The sequence below is a fragment of the Lynx rufus genome, unplaced genomic scaffold (genome assembly GCF_022079265.1).
Source record: "Lynx rufus isolate CCGP_SWC_20201006 ecotype Redwood Valley unplaced genomic scaffold, mLynRuf1.p SCAF_10, whole genome shotgun sequence".
NCBI classification, from domain to species: Eukaryota; Metazoa; Chordata; class Mammalia; order Carnivora; family Felidae; genus Lynx; species Lynx rufus.
This window is the reverse complement of record NW_025814824.1, coordinates 81,412,904-81,434,573: the sequence shown is the minus strand read 5'-3', so window position 1 is coordinate 81,434,573 and position 21,670 is coordinate 81,412,904. Positions and strand designations below refer to the sequence as shown.

The window sequence follows — 21,670 nt, the reverse complement described above, 5'->3', positions numbered from 1 at the left end:
AGGGAGTGCCTAAAAAGCTTATCCATTTCATCTTGACATGACCTTAATTCTTCAAGGACCTAAGGTACTGCCATAAGGTCAAAAAAGACAAACTGCAAGTCCACATGCAGAAGAATCATCCCTTTGGGAGGCTGTCACAGAATGGAACACAGTGTGACCATTGCTTCAAACAGTAAATTCTTCAAACAGTACTCCTGACCACCACAGACTGTTGGAGCTAGCGGGGATCTCTGACATAATGTAGTTCAGTCCCTTCCTATGTACACAGGGACCCTACACACATATCCGGTCTTCCCTGAGAGCCAAGGGCGGTGGAATGAGGATCTTGCCCACCATACTTCTGGTTACTGGCAAAGTCGGGAGGAGATCTCAGGTGCCTCAACCCTCCATCCAATGACGTTACCTTGTATTTCCTTCCAATGTATTCAGTAATCATAGCATGTGGAATTTAATTTTTTTAAATAGACAAAAATAATGTGGAATTGGTCTGGTATATAAAGGGAATGGTGAAGGTAAGTAAAAGAGATGGATAAAGAAATGAAATTTTCCTCCGCCAAGAGGGCTGCCATTTTCCTTAATAAAATGAATCATTTCTAAAGTTAGCAATAAGGGGAGAACCTCTACTTTGAAGAAGTGGCCTGATCTCAAGTCTCTAAATCCTCCTCTCCTGAAGCTTCTGAATGACAGAGAACTCAACTGTAGCATCTCACCGCCACCAACTCCATTCACCGTCTGCCCCAGTCTTTCCAGACAACTTTCCCCCAGAGGCATGGGAACACCCACTGCGGCTTCCAAGCTGGGCAGAACTATCCCTCAATATGTATATCCTTCCCAGTAGAATTACAGTGTGGGTACATGGAAAGTGCTCAGTAAATGCATGTTGAATGAGTGGATTAATGAACTGGCTTCTAGGTCAGTTCTTCTAAAATATTCTAAACACGTATATTTTCATTTGATATGGTAGGATACAGAAACTCAAGGAATTACAGTTATTTTCCCAAAACGACTTCTGAAACTCATTGTTCAGACAAAAAGGCACATATTTCTATTGCATTTCCATCTCAGGCTGTATCCCCTTACTGAAGGGATGCTAATCAGCACCTCAGGACAAATAGGCTATTCTCAAACAGCAACACTGACCAACTAGTTGGAGCTGCTTGGAGTACTGTGTCAAGAAAGCTCATAGACTCCATCTAGGGTCAGGCAAGAAAGAGTGCCATAACCAATTAGCAATGTCTGCTATTGTGATTCTTAAGCTAATCTATGTTAAAGGATAAAAATGACAAAAATCTTGGACAGGTGAACAAGCACTTTGACAATCTGGGTTCAAGTCAACTTTGCTGGGGCCATTTTAATTAGTGGCCCTGCATTTTCTTTATATCCCAATGAGTCCCTAGAATGTAAGGTCTATGAAGGCAGGAACCCTGTCTGTCTTAATCATCGACAAATTCCCAACACCTCAAAGAGAACCTAATAACTCACAGAAACTCAATAAATATTTGTGGGGGGTTTTATTTTTGTTTCCTAATTTGTTGAATTAATGAAGGAATGGCAAAAGCACGGGCTTTAGTGTCAGACCTGTGCTCAAATCTTGACTCTATCCTAACAGTGTGAACCTGGGGAAGATACTTCTCTGAGCCTCATCTATAAAATGGAATAAATACTGCTTCATTTTAGAAAGTACCTGTGTTGATCACTAAACAAAATATGAGAAAGCAAAGCCTGGCAACACAGCAGACACTCAGTACACATTAGCTTTCTTCCTTCCACAAGAGCAATCGTGGAGGCTGTGGAATTTTTTTTTTCTTCATTTGCCTTGTTCAAATCAAGCTGTGGTTTTTTACTCCCTTCTTTTCTTTCCCATCATTAACTCTAGCTGCAGGCAAGTTTATGGAAGGCAGCAACTGTGTGTATCATTCATCAAGCAGGACACGTGTTAAACAAATGCAACACAGTGTTCTGTCTGCAGTGCGTTTGAAAAGATTATGCATGTAAATCTGCATCGTGTCACTACGCCACGACACAGAAATGCTCAGGTTTGGAAAGAAAGCCAACCGCATGTGAGACATAAAGGAATTACATAAACACAGAGGGGATTAGCTCAGCATTTTGAAGCTATGAACCTGGGTAGTCTATGGACAGTTTCTAAACTAGAGGAAGGAAATGTTTAGTTAGAGCTATTTGTTTAATATATGCACCAGATGAGATAAAGGAATTCAAAAGACAACGTAAGTCACACTTCCTCACTCTGTCCTTGCAAAGAACCTCTCTACTGAGATGATTATGAAGATTTTTCTTTTCAAAACTCACAGAATTTCAACTTAGGAAGATGGCAAAGATACTTTGGTTAAAAAATGAAGATATACTCCAACTTCCTAGGAAAAAATTAAGCTGTTAATACCTCCTCCTGCCTCATAAGATGCTCTGGTGGCCAATCAGGTGCTTCTTCTGTGAATGCCATTTGCTATTTAATAACAGAAGTGGCTGGCTCTGAAAAGCAATCTGCCTGATGAGGTCTTCAAGCTGTGTAATTAGGAGGCTATTCCCTAAATTGGCCCACGGTGCCTATGGGATCAGATGAACAAGGCAGAAGGCCTCAGCCATTTAGAGGGAGCCAGCATGGGAAAGAGTTGACAATTCTCTTTTCATCCATTTCTCTGCTTCTCAGTGACACCAGGAAAGAGTGCCTTCCTTCCATCAATCTAACGACAAGTATTCATCCACTTGAGGAAAATCTACTGAGTGCTTCCGTGTGCCAGGCAGCGTGAGGGGTGCTGGACGCAAGGAACAAGTTAGATACGATTCCCACCTTCCAAGCTTACAATCTAACGGAAAGGAGATGGAAAATAAAGATGGAAATAAATGTGTAACTGTTAATGATAAGTGTGATGAAGAAAAAGAATATGCTATGCAAGAGAGGCCAGTGTGGATGAATAATTGAGATTGAGCAGATTAGGGAAGCTGTCCCTGAAAAAGTGACATTTAGGCTATGATCCAAAGTAGGAGTAACAATTAGACATGCAAAAGTGTTCCAAGCAAAGGCAACAGCATATGCGTAACTCCTGGGGATGCAAAGGTATGGTGCATTTGAGGAACTGAAAGGCCAGTGTGCCTAGACCGGTGTACAGGGATGACAGTGGCATTAGACTGCAGAGATTAGAGGCAGACTAGGGCCATATCAGAAGGCAAAGCCTTTTTTTTTTTTTTTAATGTTATTTATTTTTGAGAGAGAGAAAGAGACAGAGCACGAGCGGGGTAGGGGCAGAGAGAGAGGAAGACACAGAATCCGAAGCACGTTCCAGGCTCTGAGCTGTCAGCCCAGAGCCCGACGTGGGGCTTGACCTCAGGGACTGTGAGATCATGACCTGAGCTGAAGTTGGACACTTAACCGACTGAGCCGCCCAGGTGCCCCCATAAGGCAAAGCCTTCTAGGCCAAAATAACTTTTTTCCAAAAGACTATGGAGCCACTGATAAATTTAAAGCATGGGAATGATATAATCCAATATATATTTTTAAAAGTCCACTCTGGCTGCAGTATGGAAAACAGAACAGCCCCACACAAGTGTGCCTGGCACATTAGCTATAGCAGCCTTCTGATTTGAAACAGTTTGTTCACAGCAAGGGATTTCCCTCCTCATGTCTCTAACCCAGTTTGTCAAATCCAACAGGTTCCACTTTGGTCTTTGGGAGAGAAGTATTGATAGAGACCATCGGAACAGCAAGAGACTTCAGATTCCTCCACCCCATGTTAACAGATGATAAAATGGAGGTCAAACAGTAGAGATGGGACCGGGTCCCAGGTTCTCCAGGACTCCCAGTCCAGGTCAATTTGCAATCCACTGGAACAATAAGGAAAAGCCCATTTGTCTTCCTCAACTAGACTTAAAATCATAGCCTCAAGGTTGCGATGATCTAATGCAATCCACCTTCCAGCCCTGGAGGCTCTGTGCTCTGTCCAATTCTGCAATGGACCAGTTTGAAAGGAATATGAATTCCTGAAGGTCTGCTCCCAATGCTAATGCAAAGGTCACAAACTGGGGGCCCATAGCCCAAATCTGGCCCATTAATACACTTTGTCTCACAGTCTTTAAAAAAAAAAAAAGTGAATTTGTTACCAACATTTAGGAAAGATCTTATATAAAAATGTGGGTTACTGGCTTATTCTAGAAATAAAAACCTTAGCGTCTGATAACACTGATTACCAGGTTTAACTTCTGCCTGGCAATGATCAGCAGGAGCTGGGCAGAGGCTGCTCCCTTCAGACAGGGTGCAGGCTCTCCCGCTTACCCCAGCCCCTTCCATTTGGCTAAGCGCCAATCACTGTATCGCCACTATTACGTTCCTTAGATGGAGCCAGTTTCAGTATTCAAATTACTTGCCTGGCCTTTTAGTGCTTGAGTTTAACAAAAAAGGAATTTTGAAACAAGAAGAGAGTTTTTCCTTATCATTAAGTTCCCTTTATTGTGCCTTCTCCCTTGTTCCATCCCAAGCTGGAGGGACTACTTCTTCCTGACTTGACCCAGCCTCCTCCATTCCAAAAGAGATCATGAAGAGGTCCCTTTGGCAAAAGCCACCTTACCTCTGGGAAGCTGGCCATATTCACCAAAATCAGCTGTGGAGACTTCATGGAGATCTGGCCAATCTGGTTTAAAGCAAGCTTCCCATCAGCAGTTACCACAGTGATATGATCAAGGGATCCTAAAAGAAAAGTCACAGAGTCTTAGAACTCAGAAAGACCTTAACAGCCCCACATCTAAGTCCCTACCTAATTCAGATTCAACTAATATTCAGTGATCCCTTATCAATGTGGCAAGACTGTTCAAGGGGCTGTCACAGGAGCAGCAGTGTCACATGCCGGAAAGAGCTCTGAAGTGTTGTCAGAACTAGGACTTCCCTACCGTCAACCAGGGTGGCCAATCATAAATGGCTCATTCTGAGACACAAAGAAAAAGTGGGGGAGGGGTCCTCTTAGGCAAACTGGGAATTGTCCCAGCATACCGTTGTAAGAATAATGCAGTGCAGTACTTTATTAAGACCCCAAGATCTGATGTGAAGTATTCAACCAGATTCAATGTCATCACAGGAAAGGAGGTTGTTGACAACACTGGCTTCAATCTGGAAAAGTCCAGGAGGTATAATGGTAAAAATCTCCACAATTCTGAAGACCAATGACCTGGGTTCAAATACCAACTCTGTCCCCTCCTGATTATGTGACCCTAGGCAGATCCCCTAAACCTTTAGACACCTGTTTCCTGATCTCTGTAAATGGGGCATACAAATTATACCTACCTCATCGGGTTGTTATGAAAGTCTCTGGAAAGCACTTGTAACTGGCATATACGAGTGCCCAGTAAATGTTAACTATTACTACTTCTTGACTTTCTCCTGTATTTTAACCAAGCTAACCTACTTACAATTTCTCTAATACAGTCTGCTCTTTCTTGCCTCAGGATTCTGAGCATATATTGTTCTTTCTATTGAGAATGTCCTTCTCTGCTCAGATAACTCCAGCTCATTCTTTAACACTCAGCTATAATAGCATCCAATCTCAGAAATCTGACCTTCTAGGCTGGATAACAAACCCCCTTATGAGCTCCCTAGGACCCCATGCACCCTTCTATAATGATGATAACCAGTATTTGCTGAACGTTTCCTATGCGCAAGACACCATACTAAATGCTCTCTATATTTCTTTTGTTTCATTATCACAACTCTATGAAATAGTTCCACTATTTTACAGATGAGGAAACGGAGGACCAGACAGTAACTTGCCCAAGGTCACAACAGTTCTTAATAATGGAGCCTAAATTCAAACCCAGGTCTGGACAACTCTACAGCCATGTTCTTCACCACTCTGCTTTGCTATCTGGTTTTATCCATGTTGGTTTACTTGTTGATCTCTTCACATTAGGCTCTGGGCTCTTGGAAGCTGGGAACAACGTCTTTTCTCTCTGTATCTACAGCACCTACTCATCAGCACGGAATAAGTGCTCAATAATGTTCTGGTGAATACATCAGTGTACAGATGGATGGATGAATGGAAGAGGGCAAGAACAAATACATGGATAAATTTGTATCTTAGACAACTATTAAAAGCAATCAGGGGCGCCTGGGTGGCGCAGTCGGTTAAGCGTCCGACTTCAGCCAGGTCACGATCTCACGGTCCGTGAGTTCGAGCCCCGCGTCGGGCTCTGGGCTGATGGCTCAGAGCCTGGAGCCTGTTTCCGATTCTGTGTCTCCCTCTCTCTCTGCCCCTCTCACATTCATGCTCTGTCTCTCTCTGTCCCAAAAATAAATAAACGTTGGAAAAAAAAAAATTAAAAAATAAAAGCAATCAACAGAAGACCATGGGGGAGGGGAAGGAAAAAAAAATTAAGAGAGGGAGGGAGCCAAACCATAAGAAACTCTTAAAAAGTGAGAACAAACTGAGGGTTGGTGGGGGGTGGGAGGGAGGGGGGGGTGGGTGATGGGTATTGAGGAGGGCACCTGTTGGGATGAGCACTGGGTGTTGTATGGAAACCAATCTGACAATAAATTTCATATTAAAAAAATAATTTAAAAAAAAAGCAATCAACTACCTTGGAGATAGAAATTACTGGTAGACAGACAGAGGTGTGAAAGGAAAAGTGCCTGCTGGCTCAGATAGCAGTGAAAGAGGATATGGAAGAATATGGCACAGAAAAGACTGGCTAAGTTCAGGTTCACCCAGTCTCTTCACGGCCCCAAGTTCTAGAGAGAACGTTACACAAACATAACCCTGAAGAGAAGGAGGCAAAGAGGAAATACCAACGGGAGGCCTTTTGAAAATGGATCTTAACTCAGCCTTCCTGATTTGCCATAAGATCCTTTGCCACAGAAGTCGCAACACGGGCTTTTCAGTATGCAATTGTGGTGGTTCCCATTCCCTAAATCCATATCGACATAATGCATCAAATCCTTTTCCCTCAATCTGTCCCCAGCGAGAATCTCCCTCAGCCTCATTCCTGCCCCTCATTTTCGCAGAGGTTAACATTTAACAAATTACACTCCCAACCCCTTTCCAGGCCCATCATCTTTTTAAGTTCAACAAGAGTGGAGCTTGCTGGCTAATTTTAAGTATCACATTTCTCCCTGAGCTCCTCTCAAACTGCTCTCTGGTTTCGGCTGCAGAATGTTAACAGGCCAGAAAGCACAGGGGAGACAAAGCACTTTATCAGTTTCATACCTAAAATAATAAGCAAGTTTAAAATAAACAGTTGGGAGAGATTGAATGGCACGCTCTACTGTCAGCAAAGGCAGAAATGCCCCAGTCCAAAGGTTGACAAATGACGGAATGGTCTTCTGATTTCACACAGGATCTCGTCTCTAAACTCAGTATGTTTCTGCTGGTGTTTATAAATGGAGCTGTATATTTTTCATTTGGTTTTCTTAAGAACAAGTTCATGAAGTATTTCCTAGTTTCCTTAGGAACTATCCCAGCCAAGATGTGAGTGGGAGCAGCCCAAGCTCCTAGAGATACCTTCAGAGGGGGTCCCAGGCTTGACTCTAGGATGATGACAATTTCCAAAAGGCCAATTTAACAGCAATTGGATTTTTCCTGCCTGCCTGCACCATTAGCTGACAACTCACTTCTTCCATCACATCTGCAAACAGTTCTCTTAGACAGTTCTGACATTTCCCACTTAGAAAAGCCACTTTCAGGAAGTTATTAACCCAAACGGAATCTTCCTGGTCAAGCTCAGAGGTACAGGAATGCCTCAGATGGATAGGTCTGCAGCCACTTGGTTCCCAGTAAGGGATAAGAATGGCCAAATAGGACAAATTGGAAAAATCATCAGACCAAAGATGTCAGTTACTGTAAGACCAAATACCTAGAAGTGCTCATATAGTATAATCATAATAAAAATCCCATTTTTTGAGAGTGCAATTCCATGAGAGCAAAGACCATGCCTACTTTTGTTCACCACTTGTGGACCAGCACAATACTTAGTTCATCGTTGAATGGACAAATAAACGTAGTATTAACTACGAGCCAGGCACTGTGCTCAAACCATTACATGTGTTACCTCACTGACTTTAATACTCACCCCAAAGCTATAAGGTGGGAATCAGACAAGGAAACTGAGGACCAGAAAAGTAAAGTTAACTGCCCATGGTCACCAGTTAGTAAGTAACAAAGCTAGGACTGAAACCCAGCCCTGCCAAAGCCATGATCTTTCCACTATGCCCTTCTCCAAAACATTGGTTCAGTCACTAACCTGGTGAGGTCCTTATATTGACAGTCTTATTGAAATTATCTTTGAGTGCTTCTATCACAGACTTCATTTCTTCATCCACCTCTTCCAAGCTGATTATATCCTCCACCAAGGCAGCATTAAGATTCACTCTGGTTTGGAACTGTCCTTTCCCTTTGGCTAGAAAGTCAACAATCAGTGAATACAAGAACAGCAGCAGAAACAGAGACAATAAACAATTAGGGAAGAAGTGCCTACGAAATGCAGGGAAAAATGCCAAGTGCTAAAAAACTGTACATCATCAGTGTCCTACAAAATAGCCTACATTTATTACCCACTGGATTCCCAGAAAATGCTAATCATTTTCTGAGGCACTAGTGAAGGTACAGGCTTTATAATGAAACACCCCAGGTGAAAATCCTGGCTATCACGCATACGAGTTTTATGACTTTGAGCAATTACTCTGCTCTTCTGAGTATCAGGTTCCTTCCCTATAAACCAGGGATAATATCTATACTGCCAGGTTGCTATGATACAAATTAAGTAATTCAAACACCTATAAGAGCACTATCCACATGGCATGCACTCCATAAATAAGTTAATTCCTTATTTTTTAGAAAAATAAACAGAAGATGAGAAAGGTAAAGTGACTTGCCTAATGTCACCAGATCATGAAATAGTATAGCCAAGATTTGGTCTCAGATCTGCCTAATTTTAACCTACAAACTTTCCATTAGTTTGTCTCTATACAATCTCATTGGAGACACAGGAAATACATTAATTCATTTTAAAACGAATGCTAAGACAAGGATATGCAAAGTATCTGATAGCTGGTAGAGACAAAAGGAACAACAGTAGTTACAGACATTAAATACCACCAGTGGTGATAATAATGACTCATATTTCAGAAAAATCAACAGCAATGGGAGCTGAATAAAATTCTATTTTATGCCTAAGCCACCATGGTGATTTTTCATTTACATTCTATGTATATAGATCACTTCCACAAGTATACAAATATTCCTGCATTTCTTCGTGGGAGGTGGGTCAAGGGAAAAAAAGAATAAAAATATTAAGTACTACTACTATCCTACACTTATTTGCTAACAATTCAAGTATTTATTGAGATTCATTCACAACAAATTTTATTAAACATCTACAGAGAGCTAACTCCTGTGGTATTTGTATAGCATATTATAATTTGCAATGCAATTTAAAGTACATTCTTCTTTTTTTAATTTTTTTTTTCAACGTTTATTTATTTTTGGGACGGAGAGAGACAGAGCATGAACGGGCGAGGGGCAGAGAGAGAGGGAGACACAGAATCGGAAACAGGCTCCAGGCTCTGAGCCATCAGCCCAGAGCCCGACGCGGGGCTCGAACTCACGGACCGCGAGATCGTGACCTGGCTGAAGTCGGACGCTTAACCGACTGCGCCACCCAGGCGCCCCTAAAGTACATTCTTCTATTAGATAATCAAAGCAGCTCTTGGAAGTAGGAAGAACAGATATTATTACTGTTCCCATTGTAGAGGGAGATGAGATGAGATGAGAAATCTATAGCACAAGTCATTTAAATGTGTTCCCCAAAGTACCAACCAGTAAGCAGCAGAGTGTTTTTTAAAAAAATATTTATTGGCTTGTGTCACCACCGTTCTTGAAACCTTATTGCCCTTAAGTTAACAGAATAATGGCTTAGTATTTTTGGAACTAATGAAAGATGACAATCTTCAGATTCAGAAACACAAGTTCCAAACAGGATACTAAAAGTAAATTCATACCTAGACATCCTGTGAATGCAGAAAATTAAGGACAAAGAGATCTTGAAAAGAGCCCAAGATAAAAGAAAAATTATCTAAAAAGGATCAAAATTTACAGTAACAGCATACTTTCCAAGAGCAACAACAGGAGCTAGAAATGATGGAAACAGTATCTTCAATTTTAGATTTTCTAAACTAAGAATGTATGTTAAAATTTTTAAGTGGGAGCCTGGGTGGCTCAGTCTGTTAAGCGTCTGATTTTGGCTCAGGGCATGATCTCATAGTTCCTAAGTTTGAGCCCCGAGTCAGGCTCTGTGCTGACAGCTCAGAGCCTGGAGCCTACTTCAGATTCTGTGCCTTCCTCTCTCTCTGCCCTTCCCCTGCTCACTCTCTCTCTCTCTCTCTCAAAACAAAAAGAAAAAATTTAAGTTATGCCCATCAATATGAGGATAGATAATATGAATGAAATAGTATACAGTCATGAGAAAGAAAGATCTACAACTACACAGAAGAAATCTCACAATCATAACGTTGAGCAAAGAGGCTAGACACTAGAATACAGAGTGTGCAGCACAGAAGCCAGATACAAGAATATAGAGACAAACGTAATCCTGCCATTAGAAGTCAGAATACAGGGGCGCTCAGTCGGTAAGCATCCAATTTCGGCTCAGGTCATGATCTGGCAGTCTGTGTGTTCGAGCCCCACGTCGGGCTCTGTGCTGACAGCTCGGAGCCTGGAGCCTGCTTTGGATTCTGTGTCTCCTTCTCTCTCTGCTCCTCCCCCACTCACACTCTGTCCCTCTCTCAAAAAAAAAAAATTAAAAAAAATTAAAAAAAAAAAAGGAGTCAGGATATAGTTACCTACAAGGAGTAGGAGGAGGTAAATTACTAGAAAGGAGCATAAAGGGGACTTCTGACATGCTGGGAACTTCTGGTTTTTGATCTAGGTGCTGATTACACAAGTGTTTTCAGTTTGTGAAAATGACCAAGCTGTTTCTTATGATAACTGCACTTTTCTATAGGTGCCTTTTAATTTCTATAAAAAGTTAAAAAAAAAAAAAAAGAAATTAAGGGTAACTACCAAAACAATAAGTAATAAAATGTATAACTTCCAAATCAGCAGAGATGAGAAAACAGAAATAAAAAAATTTGGCTAATTCAATAAAAAGGAGGAGAAAAACAAAGAAAACTATGATAAAGTAAAAAATAAAATGGTAGATATACAAATATTCAGTAATCACAATAAATATACACAGACCAAGAATTTGACTTAAAAGTTTGAGACTCTCAGGATGCCTGAGTGGCTCAGTCAGTTAAGCATCCAACTCCTGATTTCAGCTCAAGTCACGATCTCACAGTCATGAGATCGAGCTCCCATGTCAGGCTTCTCACTGAGTGTGGAGCCTGCTTGGGATTCTCGCTCTCCCTCTTCTCTCTCTGCTCCTCCCCACCTTGTACGTGCTTTCTCTCTCTCTCTCGAAAATAAATAAACATTAAAAAACTCCATCTATTTCAAAAACAAAAGTTACAGATTCTCAGTAAGATATTTTTAAATCTAGTCATATACAACACATAAGAGGTCTTACAAAAACATAAGATTACAGAAAGTTTAATGTACATGAATGGAAAAATAACCCTGGAAAATATTAAACAAAAGAAGGCTGATAGTTATATCAACATCTAAAAATAGATTTTAAGACAAAATGCATTTTTAGAAAAAATGAAGGCCACTTCATAATGACAATAGAAACAATTCACCAGAAAGATACTCCCCTTCTGAACTTAAATACACCACATAATGTAGGGTCAAGATCAATGGAATTAAAAGGAGAAATTGATAAATCTACAATCATACAAAGACATTCAAAAGACCTTCCTTCATAACTGATAAATTGAGCAAATAAAAAAAAATAGAAAATCTGATCAATACAATTAGCCAACTCAATCTAATGGTCATATACACAATCTTGCATCCAGCAGTAAGAGAATACACATTCTTCTCAAGCATATTTGGACTTGTATACAAAATGATCTTGTTCTATCTCTCAAAACAAATCTCAATAAATATCAAAGAATCTTCATCATATAGGACATAGTCTCTGATCACAGTGGGATCAAGCTAACTCTCCAAAACACATGTTTGAAAATTTTCAAACACTTCAAAGTAAGTCATGAACTAATGGAAAACACATAATGAAAATTTTAAGTGTTTTAAAATAATAATAATACTGTATATCTAAAACTTCTTTGAGCCACCTGACATATTTACATAGAAGTTTATAGCTTTATACACTTATAGGAAAAGAACAAAGGTTGAAAATTAATGAACTCTCCAGTTCAAAGGATAGAAAAAGAAAGACAGGGGAGAAAATAAACAATAAAGGGCAGAAATCAATAAAACCAAAATTGACAAATCAACAAAATTAAAATCTCTTTCTTAAAAGGCTTATGAAACCAAAAAACTTCTTTCAAGAATAACTGAGGAAAAAAGGAAGCAGACAAATCAACTAATATTAAGAAAGAAAAGGAGAAGACAGTTACCAAAACATTAGAGATTTTAATAATTTTGACAGACTATTATGGACAACTTTATGCCAACAACTTTCAAAACGTAGAAATAATAAAAAATTTCCTAAAAATACATAATTTACTAAAATTAACTGAAGAAAAAAGAGAACATCTAAATAGCATCATAATCATTAAAGAAACTGAATCTATGATTTAAAGCCTGCCCACACACAATACCAGGTTCAGGTGATTTCATAGGCATGTTCTAAGAATCATGTAAGGAACTGATTAATCCTGGTCTTACACAGACCATCCCACTGAGAGAGAGACAGAAAGACAAAGATGAACTCCCAGCTCACATCATGAGACTAATATAGTCTTGATACCAAAACCGGACAAGGAAATGCTAGAAAGTTATACCCATCAATATCAGAGACTTACATTAAGGCTAACCTCACGTAAAGGTATAGACTCAAAAATCCTAAATTAATATTAGCAAACCAAATCCAACAACATACATACAAATTATGTATCAAGCAGTGTACATACAAATTATATATCAAAAGGAGCAAGCAGGGCTCATACCAAAAATGCAAAAGTGGTTTAACATCAGAAAAAGCTACTGATGTTGAGTCACCCCATTCATAGATTAAAAAAGTAAAAAAAAAAAAAAAAAAAGACGATCATCTCAATAAATGCACTAAGAGCATTTGATAAAAACTTAACACCCATTCAAAACAAAAATTCTTAACAAAATAGGGACGGAAGATATTTGCTTAAAAGAGAAACTACTGAAAAATAAAGCAAACATAATTCTTGATGTTAACATATGAGAAGTGTTCCTTAACAAGTCAGAAATATAACAAGGATGCCTACTATCATCAGTCACATTTATTCAAATTATATTAGAGTTCCTAGCCAATGCAGTTAGAAAGAGAGAAGGGAGGGAGGAAGAAAAGGTATATGGATTAGAAAGGGAAAAACAGCTACCATCATTTACGGGTATCACAATTACCTGGAAAATTCAAAAGAATATACAAATAATAGATCTAATAAAAGAGTTCAAAGTTGCAAGATATCACATGAGTGTATAATAACCAAAAGTGTTCCTATTCACCAGCAACCAAACAGCACGAATGATCTTTAAAAAAGATATGAATTTAAAAAAACAAATCTTCCATAAAATAACACAATAGATCCACTCATGACCTTAAGGTAGGGTCATTTTTCTTAAACTGAAAAAAAAAAAAAAAGCATTATCCATAAAGGAAAAGATTAATAAATTGACTACCTGAAAATTAAGAACTTCTATTCATCAAAAGACACAATTAAATGTAAGTGATGAATCACTGAATTCTACTCCTGACACCAACAATACACTATGTTAACTAACTCGAATTTAAATAAAAACTTGAAACAAAGCACCACTAAAAGACTGAAATGGAAAGCACATCAGCAATACGTACATATGACATAAGTCTTATCTTTAGAATATACTGAAACTCCTACCAATTGACTTTTTTTTAACGGGCAAAAGACTGGAAAGAGGATATACAAAGAGCCAAAAAACAAACGTAAAGGTGCTCGCCATCATCACCCATCAAGAAATGACAAGTTAAGGGGCGCCTGGGTGGCGCAGTCGGTTAAGCGTCCTACTTCAGCCAGGTCACGATCTCGCGGTCCGGGAGTTCGAGCCCCGCGTCAGGCTCTGGGCTGATGGCTCAGAGCCTGGAGCCTGTTTCCAATTCTGTGTCTCCCTCTCTCTCTGCTCCTCCCCCGTTCATGCTCTGTCTCTCTCTGTCCCAAAAATAAATAAACGTTGAAAAAAAATTAAAAAAAAAAAAATGACAAGTTAAAACCACAATGAGATAAAACCACACACCCATCAGAATGGCTAGAAATAAAAAGACTGTGTACTGAGCACTCGTGAGTACGTGGAACAAAGAGAAAGCTAAACCCTTTTTGGTAGGAGTGTAAACTGGCACAACCATTCTGGAAAACTGTATGTACTGAAAGGGAACATACACATCCTCGGAAGACTCGACCATCCCACCTCTTGGTATACGTACACCAACAGGAAGGTATATATGTATGGGCACCAAAATCCATGTACATGCACATTCACAGTAGCATTATTTACTTCCAGTTCAAAACTGGAAGCAGCCCAAATGCCCATCAACTGGACAAGCATACAAAAGTTGTGGCATAAGCATTCACTAGGATACCATAAATAAAAACGCACAGACAACTACTACATGCAACAACATAGACAAATCTCACAAACAGATTGTTACCGGAGGAAGCCAGGCACAAAAGAAGCTACAGTGAGCTCAAAAAGGGAAAACCTAATCTATAGTGCTAAAGTCCCAAAATGGGTTATCTTTTAAAGGGTGACAACCGAAAGGGACGGGCAGGAAGCTTCCAGAGTACGAGTGATGTTCTATATCTTGACGTGGGTGACGGTTACAAGGCTGTGTTCACTTTGTGAGAATTCTCTGAACTGTAACCACTTACAATGAATGTATGTACTATTCTGCATATATGTTATAACCCCAAAATTTATTTAATAAAAAATATGTATGTGACCAAAACGACAATACCCAGAAATAAAGCTGATCAAAGAAATGTATAAAATCTTTATGGAGAAAAACTAACAATATGATTATAAATTTCACATACAGGAGTGAAAGGCCAGAAAAGTGTGTATGTATAGTAAGGGGAAAGATTTTTACCACTAGGTTCAAGGCTTTATGACAGTGATTCAGGTAGCAAGAAATTTAGAACAGGAAGAGATAAGTAATTCAACAAAATCAACTAAAATCAACAAAAAACTTGACATGCGACAGAGGAGGCATTACAAATCTGGGAGTAAAGAAGGGGCTAATCAATAAGTGATGTTGACACAACATATGACCCATTTCAAAAAAGAAACTTAAAACTAGATTCCGAGCCTCACAACACCTTCAAAAATAAATTCCATATGGACTCAAAACCCACGAAAAGTAAAAAACTTTAAAATATTTAGAAGAAAATATAGAAGAATATGACTCTGGGTAGGTAAGGATTTGTTACAGAAGACACCAAAAGTACAAATGATAAAGGAAAGGACGAAAAAAATAGGACCACATTAAAACTTATGGTCAACAAAAGATACCATTAAGTAAAAGGCAAAGCAGACAGCTATAGCACAATCAACAAACGACTCTCATTCCTAATACAGAAGGAATCCAACAAATTTCAAAGAAAAAGTGAAACAACCGACTTTTTAAAGAGGCAATCAGAAGAGCTAAAAACTGAGCAGCCAAGTAAATATGAAAAGCTGCTTACACGCTATAGCTAATGTGTGCATCAGGAGGCCCCCCCCCCCCATTCCCAGTTCTGCCACTATCTAGATGTGACCATGGACAAACATCTTACATAGGTACCTCGGTCTCCTCGTTTGCAAATGGTGAGATTTGGGCTTCACCAGATAATTATAAAAATGTCTTCACTAGATAATAATAATTCTTTCAGTAGATAATTATAAAGGTCAAATTATTAAATACGTGAATTTGTGAAATTTAAAAAAAATCAGTGCAACATACAGATGAAAAGTCGTTACCATTATCACTAGTAACAATATAAATCTTCTAACTATTAATGCTCTTTCAGCAATTTGTTAATTTTCCTATTAACAGCAAAGGGAGGGTTCATATGAAACCATAAAAGGAAAGTCAGCGGAAAAAATATTCAGCAGCACGTTTCCAACACCATCCTTGGGAATGGACTCCCTGACCCACCCCTGCAAATAGCACGTGTGCTCTGAGGTGTGCTGAGGAGTGCTTTCTGCACTCCTTATTCATTCAACAACATTTTTTGATACATACTACGTGTCAGGACCTGTTAGGTACTAAATAAGGCACGGACCCTATTCTCATAGGGTCCAGCAGAGAAGACACAGAACAAACAATAATTAATCTCACAATTAATTGATTAATTAACGGGTGCTGTGCTAAGGACGTCAAAGGTAAAATAACAGTGCACAAGAGTGCACGTAACAAGGGACCTGACCCAGTCTAAGGGGTCAGAGAGGACTTCCCTGAGGAAGCGACATTTAAGCTGAGACCTGCGGCATATCAAAGTCTCATTCTTGGATGACACAAACCATTAAGATCATCCATCTAAATCCATGGCTCTAATACCTCCTCACCCAACAAACTTCTGGTTTTAATTTCACTTCCAACAGAGGTCTTGCTTGTTATAAGGAGAAAATATGTTGATCTCTGCCACAAATATTCTGGTTGGCTTGGCACTTACATCTCTAATTCCAAAACTAAAACTAAAAGAAGGAAATGAGGTATATTCTGAGCAATGGTAACATAGGAGGCCACACGGTAATGAGCAAAGAGACCCTTGGTTCTAACACCGTCTCTGTCACTGTGGTATTTAAGCTGATCGACTGAACTATCTGAGACACCATCCCCACGTTCTTCCTCAAGGGGAGAAATTCAGTACATTTCTGAGATCCCTTCCAGCTACAATAGTTCAAGGGCTAAATGCAAGAAAAGGGCGAAGAGGTCATATAGCTCTACCTTTGGCTTTCTTGGTAGCGAAATAACGGATTGGTACAGCTGGTGAGGCCATGTATTGTCCATGGTCACTTTGTCTGCCACTCACTGTCTTCAGCGTCACTTCTGAAACAGGTCTGGTCAAGGCTGCAAAGGAGTTACAAAAGACAGGGGGGACCAAGCGGAAGCATCTTAATCCCAAGGCCATGCCGGAAGACAATCCTGTGAACATTCACTATAAAGACTAAGACCAAAAAAAAAAAAAAAAAAAAAAGGAAAACAGTATTACAACTTCAGAAAATAATTTGTACCAATTATCAAGCAACAACTGCAAACTAAGCTATGTGCTAGGCAATTTAAATATATTACCTCCTCCCAACAGCCATACAAGGAAATATGATTAGCCCCATATTACAGAAAGATACTGAAGCTCACAGAGATTTAAGTAACTTGCCCACAGTCTGTAGGACTCCAAATCGCCAGGCTCTTTCCACTGTACCAAATGCCCCTTATAGTACACAGGAAACACAGAGTTAAGTAAATGTGCAGCAGCTGAAATCTTTAATGATGCTAATTAAACCCTTACATGAGAAAAGGCAAAAAAATCTTGATAAAGTTATACTCTAAAAAGGGAGGGCAGAGCACTGGAAGAGGACTTTAAACTAAATTTAAAAAACTCATTTCAACAGGCATAAAATGACTGGAAAATTCACACGACAGCATTTAATTAAAATTTTCTTTGGTTCCTTATGCGCTGATTACCAATTAGAATGCACTTTAGTTTAATGTGAGTCTGAAGCACGGTTGAGGTTTGAGGTCTTCCATGTTACAGAACTAAAGCTCTGGAAAATGCCACCCTCCTCTGTGTTAACACAAGTTATACATTATACTTCTAAGGTCTCTGACCATGAAAAGATGCGGGAGTCTATAGCCAGCTTCTGCCAGGAATCTGGCTATCACTCAGTTAAAACCAAGAGCAATTAGCATCAAATACCTGGAAGTTACTATCTTTGAAAATCAGTCCTATACCTCATTAGAAAAAAAAAAAAAAATCCCATCCTTAAATGTTAATGCAGCAGAACTGAATAAAAGCATGCACTTTGCAGCCAGGAAGACTTGGAATCTAATCCCAGCTCCACCACTGACTAAATGCCCCTGAACATCTCTGCACCTTCATTTCCTCAGCTGTGAAATGGGGATAATTATAGTTATTTCTTAGGCTCGGGAAGAATAAATGAGTTTATGCAGGTAAGATAATTGGCACAGTGCCCAGCTAATAGCAGGACCCCCCCCCCACCCCCTCCAAAGAGTATCTGTTGACAGCTATCACCTTTCCTTTCAAAAAGACTTCTACACAACGGTCAGACACAACAAAGAATCCCGCGTGTCTTTACCAATGTATAAGATAGTCTAGTCAGTCAGATCTGGATGTAAATTCCAACTTTGGGCAATTCACTGCACCTATCTGGGCATCACTTTCTTCATCTGCAAAATGAGAAAAATAATCCTGATCTTAAAATGAGATAGTAAATGCATGTAAAACACCTAGCACAGTGCCCGGGATATAGTACCTACTTAATAAATGCTAGCTACCATTATTATTATTTCTTAAAAGCGAGTAAATCAAAGGCAAATAATTTCTCCTGATGGAGTTTTTTTTTTTTTTTCTCTCCTGCTGGAATTTTTAATAGCAAGGGATGCTAGATGTCAGTGATTGACTGCATGAAATCAGTAAAAGCAAATCTATATTTTAAAAAGTATCTTTCCTCTTCTTTAATTATTTTCAATAGCTACTATTAATTGAAGTCAGGCCTGGGCTGCTTGCTTTACCATGTCTAATCCTCCCAATAATGCCACAGAGAAAGTATAATAATCTCCATTTTACAGATGTAGAAATTGATGCTCAAAGAGACCATCGCTGTCCAAGGGCACGGAACTATTAGCTCTGCCCTATTTTGCCAAAACTGTTCATAAATTTGGCTCTAAGTGACGTTTCTATATCTAGGTTTTTCTAATATAGCCAATGCCTTACCCACACTTATATCCAAATATGGCTGTATAATAATGTGTTTTGTTGGTTTTTTTTTTAATCTACAGGGTTTCAATCTGGCTGCTCCATTTAAGACAGGTTTCCTGGTGTTCCTGTTGCAGGTCATAATACCAGTCCACAAAGCAACAGGAAATCAAAATGGGTTAGAAATAAACAACCTTTGACAGAAAGCGCAGCACCCAAAAGCAGACCCAGTACATGTGAACCGGAAGACAACTCTATAAATAAACCACATTGCTGAAATGTTTTAGGCGTAGATTTTAATTGCACAGAAGTCAGGAAATTTCAAAGTAGAGGTTCAATAAAGGCAGTCCCTTGGACCCTTTACCTTAAGGACATGCATATTAACAGTTCAGCACAGAAGAGTTAGTCAAGGAAAGGAACTGTCACAGGAGCCCAGGTATTATCCGACAAAATTAACCTAAACTCAGAAAAAAATGTGAGAAAGTATTTGGGCTTTGGACACAGTCTTGAAATGGAATCCCACACTTAGGAGCTGTGTGACCTTGCATAGATCATTTAGCCTCTCTGAGCTACAGTTTCCACCCCATTTTTACTGCCGTGATATTACTGAGCCTTCAAAAAGATAATTGTAACAATAATAATGAAACAATTGCTAACATTTACAGAGTTACAACTATGTGCCAGAAACTATTCTAAACGCTGTATTGCATACATTAACTCATTTGAGCCTCATGATATCACTATGAAAAAAGGACTATTAGTATACCCATTCTATGGATGAAGAAACAAAGGCACAGATAACCTGCCCAAGATTAGATTTCAGGCAATCTAGCTCCAGAGTCTGTGCTCTTATCCAGTGTACTGTATACTATTACATATATGAAACACTCAGTAATTATTGACATTATTATTGAAACTGTTGGGAGTATATTTTAAATCTATTTGAGGCACATACTGTTTTTCCAAAGTTAAGGTTCTCAAAACTTGACTTTGTGTTTTCTATAGAAGGTGCATTTTAATTTTGTAAAGAACTAGATGAGGGACACAAAGCCCTAGCTTATCTATTGTCCCAGCAACTTCTCACAATCTAGCTGTATATTAGCTTATAATATGTACATTTTTATAAACACGGATGTGGGTCCTCATTGTATATAAAGTACTTTCACATGTATTATCTGATAACCAAATTCATAATTACCACCCACATTTTACAAATAAGCAAAATGATTTTTCATTTCCTTGAATATTCCTCCTGCTCCTGGGTCTTCAAACATAATGCTGAAGTTGAATCTGCTTGGAATGATCTTCCCCCACCTCTTTAATGAACTACCTCTCATTTTTCTTTCAGATTTCAGCTTAAGCATCACTTTCTGAGAGGATGCCTTTCTTGGCTGTCTCCTCCAGTCCAACTCGGTCAAATTGTCCTGTAGCCCACTTTCATCAACACCCTATACTTTTTTTCATAGCACTTAAACAGTATCAGCTAATATCTGTGTAGTTATTTGATCACTGCCTACATCCCTCCCTGAGACTATAACCACCACAAAGACTGATCTCTGGTTCTCTTGTTCACTGCTGTACCTCCAGCATAGCACAGTCCCTGAATACAGAAGACACTGAATATGAGTGATGAATACATACATGAATGAAAGTCCAGAAAGATTAAGTCCTTGCCCAAGGTCACAATTACGGTGCAAGATCTGGACTCTAAGCCTCAGATTGAAGGTCCTGGGCTCTACTTCCCAACAGTGCTTCGATCATCTCTTAGTCTCCCAGATTTTTCACATAGAGATAGTAGGGTATGCTCTCTAAATTCAGTGCCACACACAGGTATTTGCAGCAACTGACTACATAGTATCTGACTATTCACAGCATCATGACTATAGTATAGAATCATGTTCCTGATGTAACCAAAGGAGGATGACACACTTTAACAGGTAGAGAAAGAACTTTTGCCTAAGAGCTAGAAGGTACAGATCCCAATATTCCTATCTCATCACTCCCTGCCAACAATCCTCTTTAGATTCATAACCACCTGTATTACAAAAAGCATTTGTGGCAGCTCTCCAGTGACATGTGACTTGTACCAAACCACTTCTCCTACCTAGATTGTGTTTCGCCAACTGCAAAATGAAGGGTCAGTTCAGGTTTTCATTCTTTCGAACTATAAAGCTCTCCAAGATTCTGGAAAATGCAGTAGAGTGCGGTGAAAGGAAAAAAGGCACCAAACTTAGAGAAGACCTGGGAAAGAGTCCTGGTTCTAGCACTTCCTAGATATGTGACCTCAGAGAGATCACACTCCCTGGACCTCAATCTCCTAGGTAAAATGTAGGTGACAGTACTATTTGTCAGGGTTACCAGGACGATCGAATGAGGTAAGGGCTGCAGAAACACTTTGTAACTAGACAACGGCTACTGAAATGACAACTGTTTGCTGAGGGAAGGCACAGAGTAATGGTTAAAAGTTAAGGCTTTGTAATTTAAGCTCCATCCCTCACCAGCCGCATGACCCTGATAAAGTTATTTCTCTGAGCTTCCATTTCCTCATCATGGGGGGTAATAATACCTACCCCCGTGGGATAGTTCTGAACACTAAATGTTCCTGCCAGATAGTGGGCTACAAAGGAG

The 21,670-nt window shown here is 39.4% G+C and overlaps 1 protein-coding gene across 2 annotated transcripts in view; it reads right to left on the bottom strand.

Moving 5' to 3' along the window:
- MRRF (mitochondrial ribosome recycling factor) overlaps window positions 1–18,704 on the bottom strand; it is a 49,614-nt gene extending 30,910 nt beyond the window's left edge. Inside the window, exons 1-4 of one of the 2 annotated variants that reach the window (XM_047069025.1) lie at window positions 18,423–18,704; window positions 17,053–17,272; window positions 8,239–8,394; window positions 4,581–4,699 (exon numbers count right to left, since the gene is read on the bottom strand). In XM_047069025.1, coding sequence (XP_046924981.1) covers window positions 4,581–4,699; window positions 8,239–8,394; window positions 17,053–17,260 — 483 coding nt within the window. In that variant the 5' untranslated portion in view covers window positions 17,261–17,272; window positions 18,423–18,704. The remainder of the gene's footprint in view (window positions 1–4,580; window positions 4,700–8,238; window positions 8,395–17,052; window positions 17,273–18,422) is intronic. The other variant, XM_047069032.1, reaches the window with a different exon arrangement.
- Window positions 18,705–21,670: the final 2,966 nt, after the last annotated feature.